This window comes from Mustela lutreola, chromosome 10 (genome assembly GCF_030435805.1).
Source record: "Mustela lutreola isolate mMusLut2 chromosome 10, mMusLut2.pri, whole genome shotgun sequence".
In the NCBI taxonomy this organism is placed as follows: domain Eukaryota; kingdom Metazoa; phylum Chordata; class Mammalia; order Carnivora; family Mustelidae; genus Mustela; species Mustela lutreola.
Genome location: NC_081299.1, coordinates 15,152,181 through 15,165,006, shown reverse-complemented (window position 1 = coordinate 15,165,006; position 12,826 = coordinate 15,152,181). Strand labels below are relative to the sequence as shown.

Here is a 12,826-nt window from a genome sequence, read left to right as displayed (position 1 = left end):
TGCTTAACTGACTGAGCCACCCAGGTGCTCCAACTTCTTACCTTTAAAAGAACCGGCTTGGGGTGCCTGGCTGGGGAGGATGTGAAACATGCAATACCTGACTAGGTATGGTGAGTTCGAGCCCCACACTGCGCATAGAGCCTACTAAAAAAAAAAATTTTTTTAAAGAGTGAAATATAATTTTAATTCTATTAACTAGAAGAGTTAGAAATTCTTTTTTTTTTTTTTTTTAAGATTTTATTTATTTATTTGACAGGCAGAGATCACAAGTAGGCAGAGGGGCAGGCAGAGAGAGAGAGAGAGAGATGGAAATAGGCTCCCTGCTGAGCAGAGAGCCCAATGCAGGGCTCGATCCCAGGACCCTGGAATCATGACCTGAGCTGAAGGTAGAGGTTTTAACCCACTGAGCCACCTAGGCACCCCTAAAAAAATTTTTTTTAATTAAAAAAATAAATTAAAGAACTGGCTCAGAGATAGAGCCCCGCCCCCAACCCCACCTCACACCATCGAAGGGTGTGATTTTTCTCTGGGTTCCACAGTCATTTGCCTTAACTAAAGTACTTTCGTGTCTCTGGGTCATTTCTTTGCTTGACTGCGTTCACCATTAGGCTATGAGTGCCCAGGAGGCGGAGAGTGAGCAGGTCTTTTTCATGTCTATAAAACCCTGAGCCCAGCCCGGTGCCTGACACTTGGTCGGTGCTCCATGCTGGGGCCCTCATGAAGGACCATCTCAGGAGAGGCTCCACGGGAAGGATGGCCTCTGGGAAAGGCCTCCAAGGCAATAGGGTTTCAACAGCACCTCATACGGGAAGGCGGGAATGAGCTTCTCCTTTATGTGTTTGCTTGTTTGGTGTCTGTGTGTTCACACTAGGAAGGAAGCTCCACGGGGACAGGGACATTGTCTTTTGTGTCTCTGAAGCAGGCGCAGTACCTAGCACAGAGTAAGCATCTGGTATCTGTTTAGTGGGTGAATGGATAAGGCAGACCCTTATCTGCCAGAAAAGTGTTGGTGGAGAACATGGGGATTGGGGGCAGGGAGGTCTTTGAAGGAAGCAAAGGAAGGAGTTTCTGGATCCAAAAGAAACAAACTTGAAATGAGGAGAAGTGCCTGGAGCAGGGAGGAAGGAGGTCCCCAGGGAGAAGCAAGGCAGACAGACAGAACTGAGGGGGCCAGGGACCCAGATACCATCAGGAACAGGGCTCTGAGATGAAGGCTCAGGCACAGGAGCCCCAGCACATAGTAGGCCCTTCATGACCCGAATTGGCACATAGTAGGTCCTTCGTGCCTTGAACAGCAGGATGTGGTCCCCCACTGGGCATAGGAAGGACCCTGCCCTGTGTTGGTGCACATACAGGAATGTGGCCCTCAGCAGGTGGCACCTGGACCAGGACACCAAGGACAGGGAGAGGGAGAAGGGGATGACTAAAGTCTCCCGGGTGTCCTGGCGCAAAAGATGGAGACACTGACTGCGGAGTCAGGGAGAGAAATGGCAGCAGCACTCCGGGTCAACTGTACATCTGACAGACAAGGCTAGCGCCTCCAAGGGGGAGGGGCAAGGATGCACGAGGCCTTGGAAGCTTCCATTCGGCTCCAGTCTATCACGAGAGAGGTCATCTGGGATCTGAGAGCCAAGGCAGGCCTTTGTCCCACAGACCAGGTGGAGCTGTTTGGGCCCCACATTGACCAGCAGGGAAAGCAGGCCATCCTGCTGGGTGGCCCTGTGCTGCCAACCAAGGGACATGTCTACAAACCTGACTGGTGGACGGGAAGAAACATGGTATGCTCTTCTTATTTATTTATTTGTTTTTTAAAGATTTTATTTATTTATTTATTTATATGACAGAGAGAAATCACAAGTAGATGGAGAGGCAGGCAGAGAGAGAGAGAGGGAAGCAGGCTCCCTGCAGAGCAGAGAGCCCGATGTGGGACTCGATCCCAGGACCCTGAGATCATGACCTGAGCCGAAGGCAGTGACTTAACCCACTGAGCCACCCAGGCGCCCTGGTATGCTCTTCTTATTTGCAGTTAGCAAAAGTTAGGAAGCACTTCAGTTGGCTGGGCTCTGACCAGGACAGTCACAGACCCGCTGTGGCTGAGGCCTTGCGGCTGTCCTGATAGGCAGAAATCCTAGGTCTTTTTACAGCTGAGCACACCAAGGCTCCCGGAAGGACTCCCCCAGGCCACCCACTGAGCAAATGGGGGCAGGTTGCAAACTTCTATCTCCTATCATTCCAGAAAATTCCACGGCCAGTGTGAGCGAGGCAGAAAGGAAGGCCCAAGTGTACTACCGTGCATGTATGAATGAAACCAGGATCGAGGAGCTCAAAGCCAAGCCTTTGATGGAGCTGATTGAGAAGGTGAGTCCTGGAGCTGGCTTTCTTGGCTCTCTTCTGGCCTGTGCCACCTGCCTGCCCCCCTACCCCCACCTCTGGAACTGCCGGGTCCCCCGGCTACCTCACACCCCCAGCTGCCTTACCCAGCTGGACTTTAGAACCCGTTGGAGCTGCAAGTGTCTTAGTGTGTGTGTCTGCACGCTCGCGCGTGTGCTCGTGTGCACACACGTGTCTGCGGGTGGGAATCTCTGTATTGGGGGTGTGTGTCATCATCGTTGTGGATGTCTGTCACGTGTGGGTGACATAGGGACTGTATTTACAGACAAAATGTTTCTCTACTTTGCTGCTTCCTCTTGCTCCGAGGCTTGTCTGTGTGTGAGGGTGGGGTATGTTCCAGAAGGACCAACAGAGAATCTTGGATCAGAGGCAGAACCTCACCCCATAAGGAAGGCCCCACATACCCCAGGCCTCCCCATCCTCCTGCAAGGAGGTTCTTGCCGAGCGTCTCCCAGTCTTGGATGGATTCTTGGGGGGCCGCCCACGGCTGGCCAGGCTGCCTGGCACCCACAGAGGGCGGCCGTGCATGTTTTCTGGCTGTCCCAGGCTCCCTCAGTGCCCTTCCTCGTAGCTTGGCTGTGGGAAGGCATCACAGCAGGGTCGGGAGCTGTGGGCACTGGGGTTGGACAGCTCTCCCCTCTGGCACAGGCCCCACCTGCCAGTGTGTGCCAAGCCAAGGAGACCGAGGAGATTACAGAAATCCCAGCTCCGGGGCGCCCGGCTGGCTCAGTCCGTAGAGCCTGCAACTCTTGATCTCGGGGTTGTGAGTTTGAGCCCCATGTTGGGCATGGAGCCTACTTGGAAAAAAAAAAAAAAAATCCTAGCTCTGAGAGAAACTAGCAACCACTGCTTTATCAACCTTTATTTATTTATTTATTTTATTCTATTTTTTAAAAGATTTTGGGGCATCTGGGTGGCTCTGTCATTAGGCATCTGCCTTCAGCTCAGGTCATGGTCCTAGGGTCCTGGGATCGAGGGAAGCCTGTTCTCGCTCTCCCACTGCTCCTGCTTGTGTTCTCTCTCTCTCTCTCTTGCTGTGTGTCATTGGCGCACTTGGTCAGGATCAGTCTCGCCCCAGCGGCATCTCCTGTGTGTTGGTCAGAAACTCTGGTGAGGACCGTCCCTTGCCCTGGCTCTTGAGGCTCAGGGGTCAGATGACCACCCGAGGGTCACAGAGCCAGTGAGCGGCGGAAGCAGAATTCATGCCGGGTTCTCCCTGCCACCTCATCACTTCGCTGTTCCCTCTGGTCCCCACAGCTCGGGGGCTGGAACATCACCGGTCCCTGGGACAAAGACAACTTCCAGGACACGCTGCAGGTGGTCACCTCTCACTACCGCACCTCCCCCTTCTTCTCTGTGTACGTCAGTGCCGACTCCAAGAATTCCAACAGCAACGTGATCCAGGTGAGCCGGCCTGGGGCCCCAGGAAGAGGAATGGGCATGTTCTGAGTCTCACCTCATGACCTGTTCTGAGTTTTGCAAGTGCCAGGGCTCAGGGCAGACTTGCACTGGGAGACAGCCTCCAGGTTTCGGAGCCGGGGTTATTTCTGAGGCTCTGAACCATGAGATTTGTATAGGCGAGAAGTCATGAAAATGCAGCCTGCTGTTTTCAGGTGCGGGATTGGGGTGGGGAGGCTGTCACCGTGGCACAGATGAATCTCCGAGATTCGGATTGGTCACTGTGGGCCCCAAGAGTGATGTTAACTTCTGGGTCCCCCATCCTCGGCTCCTGGCCTTTATGGCCCTGAGTCCCGCTCCTTCCTGCTAGAGCCTGCCCTAGCCTTGGTGTCAGTGCACCCAGGGAAGCCCTGGTCTGCCCACCCTGCGATGCAGAAGCCAGGAGCCCAGGCTGGGCTGAGGTTCCTACCCAGCTCTGTCCTACCCAGCTCTGTCTGTCCCTCATCGCATGACCTCAGCAAGTGACCTCTCTGAGCCGCAGTTTGCTTATCAATCAAAGGAACCGTAGTAACACTGACAGCCAGGTTGGCCTGGGTGCACCCACGAGGCTGTGTGAACTGCTGGTCAGAAATTGAGGCTCCCTGACCTGCCACACCCTCCGCACACCCTCTCCAGGCGACCTCCCCTCTGATCCTCACTCCAGCTCAGCGGGAGATCCTAGTTCCCCTGTTTTCCAGAGGAAGACCCAGAGGGAAGCTTCGGTAGCTTGACGAAGGCCAGGCAGGGTGTGAGTAGCTGTTAACCATCGCACCATCTTAGGAAGTTTTTAATTAAGGAGAAGTGCTGTGCCAAGCCTCAGAGGTGCTGATTGAGGAGGGTGGCTCTGACCCTTCAGAAGGGCCCAGAATCCCTGCGTTTGGGCAGGTGTGCTGCCAGACATGTGTCTGTCCCTGCCCTGGGTGGGCACACCTCAGAGGTGGCCTCCGCCACCAGCTCCTGCTCCTACGGGCACCCGGGCTAGTCCCATGTTGCCATGTGACAGGAGCCCCCCGGTCACTCCTGCCTTCCTCTCCAGGTCGACCAGTCTGGCCTGGGCTTACCCTCAAGGGACTATTACCTGAACAAAACGGAAAATGAGAAGGTGAGTGTAATGCCGAGGGAGTGGCTCCCAGCCCACACCCAGGGCCTTTTACCCGCTGAGTGTCTCCTGAGGGTCCACACCTACGTGGGTCTTCAAAGCTGGAGTTGCACAGAGGTGTCACTTACCTGATGGGTGCTAGGCAGTGCCTGGCAGGGAAGGGGATCCCCCCTCTTTGGCTGCTTCACATTCAGGTGTCGTGGGCACAAGAGGCAGGGGACAGGTGTCCTTTGTTCGACTGTAGAGCGAGACAGTAATGGCCACTGTCGTTGATAGACTCACTTCCGGCCCTCCCAGTAACCCTGCAGGTACAGAACGTCTCTGAACTTCATTCCCCCGACCCGCCTGGTGGCCATTATTTTCACCTTGCCTTTTACAGAGGAGCGAGCAAGGCTCAGAGACGCTAAGTGACCCACTCAAGGTCCCACAGCGGTGAGGCTGAGGTTTACATCCAGACCCACTGACTCCAAAACTCATGTGTCTCACGATGTCCCAGGGAAACTTCGCCTGCGGGTCATTGTCTCTCACTGCATTATCCGCCCAATTGCATTGAGCAGACAGCTCCCCCGTGCCTGCTGCTGGGCAGATACTGGGGACCTGGACAGGCATGTCCCCGCCCCCGGGGCTTGGGGTCTAGCAGGGAAGGGGGGTGTTCATTAACTAAACAGTTAATGAACAGTTACAGGCATAGTGACCAGTTATGGTCACTCAAGGGTGAGCTGAGAAAGTTGAGCAGGGGAACCTAATTCCAGTCTGGGGCCACAGTGGAGAAGTGCAGCTCAGAAAACTGTTCTAAGAACTGAAAGACGGTCTGTTGGTAACTTTCTTGTGACAGGCATCCAAGAGCAGGTGTGGGCTAGGACTGCAGGGACCCACCTGCCGGGGACCTATGGGCTTTGTCCTGAGTGCTGTGGGGCAGCCAGTAGGGCAGCACAGAGCCAGAACCTTCCCTGTGGTGGCTTGGCCCCACCCCGCCCTCCACCCTTGTCCAGCGGGCCATGCGTGGGTGACAGCACTGACGTATCGCGGGGGCCGGGCCCACAGGTGCTGACGGGGTACCTGAACTACATGGTCCAGCTGGGCAAGCTGTTGGGTGGCGGGGACGAAGACGCCATCCGGCCCCAGATGCAGCAGATCCTGGACTTTGAGACAGCGCTGGCCAACATCACCATCCCCCAGGAGAAGCGCCGGGACGAGGAGCTCATCTACCACAAAGTGACCGCTGCTGAGTTGCAGGTAACGTGGAGGCGGGGACACACCCAGGGCTTCAGGACATAGGGCGCTGGGCCAGGGTTTCTGTATCCACTTCATCAGGTCCTCAGAACAACCCTATGAAGCAAGGCTGGTTGTACCCAGTTCGCAGATAGTTAAACTGAGGCTCAGGGACATTCAGTTACCTGCTAGAGGCCACACAGCTTTTCTGTAACAGCATTTACCTGGGGAGGCTCTAGGGTCATGATGATAATCACCCACACTGATTGGGCATTTCTGGTCTCAAGCTCCAGTCCTGTGGAGCCTGGTGTACAGCAGGCGGCGTGAGGGGTGGTTTTGTAGCCACTTCTCCCTTTGCCAGGCCAGGAGGTTGAATGACATGTTCAAGGCCCCAAGGCTCCCTAAGTATCAAGGGAGCTGGACAGTGGACTCAGGCTTGGCTCACAGGATCTCTGCTCTTGCCATGAGCCTTGGCAACGTCCTGGAGGTGTAATGGGGTTGCTTGCTCCCTGTCACTGACTAACCCAGCTCTGAAGCCAGCGGCCCCTCTGCCGAAGGCTGCCCCCCAGTGGCTCCCTGGGACCTGCAGGTGGTGCGTTGAGGTGATCACCTGCCAGTTTCATCTTTCCAGTTCACCATGTGTTGGTGTCTGGTCTTATCCCAGGTCCCCAGGGTCACAGAGGAATCAGCAGAGTAGCCTTGGCTAGTCTTCCTGTTTCCTGCCATTGCCTAGGAGTGCCCGGGGAGGACCGCTTGCCCGCTGGGGAGGACGGTGTAGGCCACTTGGGGTTCCACCAGGCCATCTCCTTCCTCCTGCTCTCCTTGACCAGCCAGGTCCTGCCCATCCATTAGAGCTGGCAAGTTTCCTCTCCTTTCAGGAAGAACATGTAGGTCCCTACCTTTTTTCTGCCTCCGTCCCTCCCTCTAACAGGTGTGTATGGGGCCGCCCTCGAGGCCTTGCTCCGGAGGTACTTCCAGGTCAGGGAGGCACACCAACGAGGAGAATAATCCCGGACTCGCTGCTGAGTGCTTTGGGAAAAGGAGGGCCCTAGGGCAGGGATAGGGTCAAGTCAGGGAAGGGGATCTGCTGAGTGAGCCAGTGGTCTGGAGGCTGGCCGGCTGGCCCAGGTGGAGCTGCGGCCCAGGCAGAGCTGGGGCTGAGGGCAATAGGGCTGCTTCTGGGTGCCAGCTGCCTCTTAGATCCCCGGAGATGTTGGCATCGGGGTGAGCGGGGCCGCATGGTTGTTACGGAGATCAGCAAGCTGTTGGCTACCATCTGGTGCTGTTTTTCCGCCCCGAGGTCCAGAGGTCAAAGGAGATGCCGTCTGTGCTGTGCAGTTTGGTTTGCTCCAGGGGCCTGCTTCTCTGCCCAGGCAGGCCACCTGCGGCCGCCCAGTAACCCCCACAGCGGCCATGGTGCCGGCCGACTCTACCCCAAGAGCAGCAGAGAAGACTTGGTGGCCCTGAGCACATCCGGCCTGGCGTGGCTTCCTGCTGCCACCCCTGGGCACCCTATCATGCGGCTTTTCTCTTTTCCTCCTCCTTCGCCGCTGCAGAGCTGCTAGGGTGGGGACGACGTCTGCAGAGGGACGAGCCCCAGGCTTGGGGTCAGAAGACTGCTCTGGCCCAGCCCCTGGGCAAGTCACATGACCCCCCTCCTCGCACCTGGACTTCCTTCCTTGTAAAATGGGGCTCTGCTCGCTCCTTCGCTCCTGCTGTGTTCCAGAACACAGAGAGGGATGCGGGCAGCCCCTGTCCCCATAAGGGGCAGTGGTTCTTCACTCTGGCCACAGCGTTCGTAGAAAACAAGTTGAAAACTGTGGAGTGTTTCCCAGAGAAACTGGGCATATGTCGATATTTTTAAAAAATTATGTCTAAAGACTAAGTCCTGGATCCCTGAAGCCAAAAGAATCTCTACCTGGGATGTCACTGTGTAAACTGACACGGACAAGTCAAACGTTGTATAGTAAGCCTTATTCGCATGTTGCTTTCTTGGTGACAGCCCATAGTTCCAGCACTTATCCAGTCTGATCCTTCCAACCTTGGACAGAGCCTGTCTTGGTGTTCCCTGGTGTCTGGAAATTTGGTTCTCTTCCTACACCGCAGGTGACTCTGGGAAAAGTGCACCTACCTTCAGAGTATGGTTCCAGAATACAGAGTGGCTCCAGGCCAGCCCCCAACAGGGTCTGAATTCAGAGCCATGAATCGGACATCCTTCTATTGCTTCTCTCAGGGGCCTGAGGACCTTCTCCTTCCTCTCTGGGACCTTCTGCATCAAAAGTTATTTGGGAATGAGCCTGATTCTTTGCTCTTAATTCTCCAGCTGAGATAAAAATCTGAGAGCATCTTTCTTTTCTCTTATTTGCAAGCCTACTTGGGCTGGTTGGTTGGTGACCATCCGGACCCTCTGGCTGCAGGTCTGGAAAACAGAGCTGACTGGTGTGCCCCAAAGGATTTGAGTCACAAGTGGAATGTCCTGGTTAGTTAAAACAGCCATCTCCATGGAGACAGATCGAGGCACACATGTCTAAGTTAGGCATTCACTAAAGCAAGATAGAAAATGTGAAAATTCTGGTATTCGACGCACACCTTATCTGGAGTTATGGGAATTTACCCGCACAGAACACCTGCTCTCCCTACAGAACCAGGCTTGTGTTAAGTACACAGGGATTTATCACCACCTGATGGCTGTGCCCTGATGAGAGTGTCCCAGTCGCCTGCAGTCTGGGAAGCTTTCGTTAATTGTATAAACAACAACATTTTGTCAACTTGGTGAGTTTCCCAGGCGTCTTTGCCAGCAGGTCCTGCAGGCAGCTGCTAAGCCCTATTTGACCGTCTCACCTGGACACTCCCAGTTTCACAGCCCCGGAAACGTTATGGAGGAGCCCCAGAGGTTGACCCACCCGAGGGGCTCATGCCGGGAAGAGAGAGCAAACGCGCAGGTTAGGGAGAGAGGCCACTCGGGTTGCCCCCCGAGAGCCAGCACGCAGCTGCCTGCGGGAGCTGCCCTCTTCCGTCCTCTGAGGTCCTTGCCCCCTGCAGCTGAGCTGCCCTTTGAAACCGGAGAGACGAGTGAGCCTGGATAGTGGACAGGCACGGTCACTGGTTAACTATGTGACCGCAGGAAGGTCACCTTAGCTGTCTGCAGAGTCAGCATTGTTAAGTGGAAGGTTTTGTGACTGTTCTCTTACTGAGGGCATCGTAGGGATTTACCAGCGGGTCATAGATGCATCGGATGTTGTGGTTTGAATTTACATTATCGATCGATCTTACCATCTGAAGGTCACGTGTAATGTGTCTTTCACTTTCTTTGTCTTCCCTTTTGCCCTTTTTCTTTTTTTTTAGATTTTATTTATTTATTTGACAGACAGAGATCACAAGTAGGCAGAGAGGCAGGCAGAGAGAGAGAGGGAAACAGGCTCCCCGCTGAGCAGAGAGCCGGATGCGAGACTCGATCCCAGGACCCTGGGATCATGACCTGACCGGAAGGCAGAGGCTATAACCCACTGAGCCACCCAGGCGCCCCATCCCTTTTGTCTTTTTTCAAGAGAACATGGAGAACAGAATTTCATAGAGCGTTCTCTTTCATAGAGAACAGAATTCAGAATCATTCAAGCCCAGACCCACTCTTGGGAGACCTTGAGAATGATGACAATAGCTAATATCGGCTGAGCGCTGAATGGTCGTTACGTACCAGATACCATTCTAAGTAACTGACGCACAGAAACACTTTTGCTGTATCACACAGTACATGTGGCTTGGAAAACAACGCCTTCTGGAGAATCACAGGACAAGAAATTAACTAAAAATAACAAGGCATATGGGAAAAACAGGACTTCGTTCCAGGCGCCTACAGTTTATGAAGCTCTCATTAATTGTATAAATGCTTACAATTAGATTCAAAGTTGGGCAACTTTAAGGACCGTGTCATAGGCTCAGTGTAATAAGCCACTCACAAAAAGACAAACACAGTATGGTTCCATTTATATGAGGTAGCTAGAGCCGTCAGATTCGCAGAGACAAAAAGAATAATGCTTCCTGGGGGCTCCGGGGAGGGAGCCGGACGGATTATCGTTTAATAGGTACAAGTTTCCGTTTTGCAAGACGAAATCAAGATGGATGGTAGTGGTGGTTGCCTAACAGTGTGATGTGCTTAAGGCCACTGCCCTGGGCACTTAAAGATGGTTAAGAGGGTACACTGTATGTTTGTGTGTCTTACCTCAATTAACCCCAAAAGTTGTACAAGTTTATAATCAAAGCAATCACTGGAACCTGGGGAGAGAGCACAGTGTGAGTGGAGGCTGCTCGGGCGGAGTGGAAAGGCTGACTGTGGACACAGAGACTCCGCAGACAGATGAGCCCTGGGCAGTGGGGCCACCACCAAGTGGGCCGAGAGCAAGCTAGCTGTTCGAAACTACGAGTTACTCCAGGCCAACCACTGCCTCTTCAGGGAACAAGCTCCGGCACAGGCACTCATTTTAAATTATATTAAAATCGAGCGGACCAGGGGCGCCCAGGTGACTCCATCATTAAGCATCTGCCTTAGGCTCAGAGCATGATCCCAGGGTTCTGGGATTGAACCCCACATTGGGCTCCCTGCTCAGCCGGAAGCCTGCTTCTCCCTCTCCCACTCCCCCTGCTGTGTTCCGTCTCTCCCTGTCAAATAAATAAATAAATAAAATCTTTAAAAAAAGAAAAAGAGATCGAGCATACCAGGGCCTCTGGGTGGCTCAGTCGCTTAAGCATCCAACTCTTGATTTCGGCACAGACAGGATCTCGGGGTCCTGAGATCGAGCCGCACGTTGGGCTTCATGCTCAGCACCAAGTCTGCTTAGAATTCTCTCTCTAATTCTCTCTCTCTCTGTCTCTCTGCCCCTCCCCCCAATAATAAATAAATAAAATCTTATTTTAAAAAATGGCACTGACCAGCTTCCTGTGCATCAGCTGAACTCTGAGGGCTTTTCCTTTCTTGCTGAAGGTTGTCCTTCTGAGCTTGCTTTTTCAGACCCCATGGCTGAGAAAAATCACCTGTGGGACAAAGCACTGACACTTTATTAATTTTTTTTTAAGATTCTATTTATTTATTTATCAGAGAGAGAGCACAAGGAAGGGGAGCAGCAGGCAGGGCAGGCAGAGAGAGAGGCAGACTCCCCGCCGAGCAAGGAGCCCGATGCGGGACTCGATCCCAGGACCCTGGGATCATGACCTGAGCTGAAGGCTTACCTGACTTACCTGAGCCACCCAGGGGTCCCACGTTGACACTAGACAGTGCTGTCATTCTTGAATTTACTGGTCATTTAGACTAAGTCGCATGGAAGCTAACTGATATGAGAGAAGCACGTGCTGAGTGGAACAGACACTATTAACCTGTTTAACCCTTACACCAAGCCTATGAGGTGGGTTCCGTTATGATGAGGAAACCAGTTTTCAGATGAGACCCCGAGGCCCGGAGAGATTGATCCACTTAGTCAAGGTGGCGCAGCTGGGAAGAGCCCTGGAACATATACCCAGGCCTTTTGGCTCCGGATGCTCCACAGTTTTCCATGTTAGGCCTGTCTGGACTCAGTCTCTTCATCCATAAAGTGGGGATAATGGTACCTACCCCTAGGCCTGTTCTGAGGTTCCACTGAGTGAGGACACGGGAGTCATTTGCAGGGGTGTCTGTCACGGGAGGGCTTGTTGCACAGCAGCTACCGCTGCTGTCCCTGGGTCCCCTGTATTCCAGCCCAGCTCCATCTCAAGTTGAGGTTGCTGTTTGTCTCCTTAGAGTTCTGTCCCTGGCCTCTCTGACCGAAGTCGGGCAGCCATAGTGTGGTGTGTGCCCGGAGCACTGCTGGCGCCCAGCTCCTTGGAGGCACGGGGGAGGCCCCAGGTGCAGATGAGCGGCAGCCCCTCCCGAGTCACCCTGTCTCTTCCCTTCCAGACCTTGGCCCCCGCCATCCACTGGCTGCCCTTTCTCAATACCATCTTCTACCCGGTGGAAATCAATGAGTCCGAGCCCATTGTCGTCTACGACAAGGAGTACCTGGGGCAGGTCTCTGCCCTCATCAGCAGCACAGACAAATGGTAAGGATGGCCAACGGCAGCCAGCCCTTGGGGTCCCACACTGCCCTGCTCTGCTCGGGCCAGACAGGCGGGGGCAGCGGGGGACAGACGGACTCGGGAGAGTGGGCCCTGGGGAGAGGCGGCCCATTCAGAGCCCGGCCCCTCCGCCCACCAGCTCTGTCGCCTTGGGCAAGTTTCTTGCCCTTTCTCTGGTTCGGGCTCCCAGTTTACCGTCCTAAACTGGGGGTGGAAATAGCGCTACCTTGTTGGGATGTGAGAACCGGGTGAGGGAATGACGCGGAATGGGGCTCAATGTTCGCTGATATTTGTAGGTAATATTTATGATTTCTGTTACAATTTTAAAGACTTGTGGAGGTTTTAGAAAACTACAGAAAAAAAATAGAAAAAAAATAGTATTATCCAGACACTACTGTTGATTCTATGGGGGTGTGTATGTGTGTGTGTGTGTGTGTGAGAGAGAGAGAGAGAGAGAAAGAGCGGTAAATTTTCTAATACGTGGTTCCTTTTTTCCCCATCTTTGTGACCACGTTGATAATCTGCTTTCCCCTTGACCTTCATCAAGAGCATTTTCCCCGTGTTTTCCCGCACCCCATGTGGACCCCATTTTTCCTGGCTGTGCCT

At 53.8% G+C, this 12,826-nt stretch overlaps 1 protein-coding gene across 6 annotated transcripts in view; it reads left to right on the top strand.

The window, feature by feature from the left end:
* ECE1 (endothelin converting enzyme 1) overlaps positions 1–12,826 on the top strand; it is a 115,056-nt gene that overhangs the window by 80,612 nt on the left and 21,618 nt on the right. For all 6 annotated transcript variants that reach the window (XM_059138406.1, XM_059138408.1, XM_059138404.1 and 3 more), the window contains 5 exons: positions 2,237–2,358; positions 3,649–3,795; positions 4,865–4,930; positions 5,972–6,163; positions 12,063–12,205. In XM_059138406.1, coding sequence (XP_058994389.1) covers positions 2,237–2,358; positions 3,649–3,795; positions 4,865–4,930; positions 5,972–6,163; positions 12,063–12,205 — 670 coding nt within the window. The remainder of the gene's footprint in view (positions 1–2,236; positions 2,359–3,648; positions 3,796–4,864; positions 4,931–5,971; positions 6,164–12,062; positions 12,206–12,826) is intronic.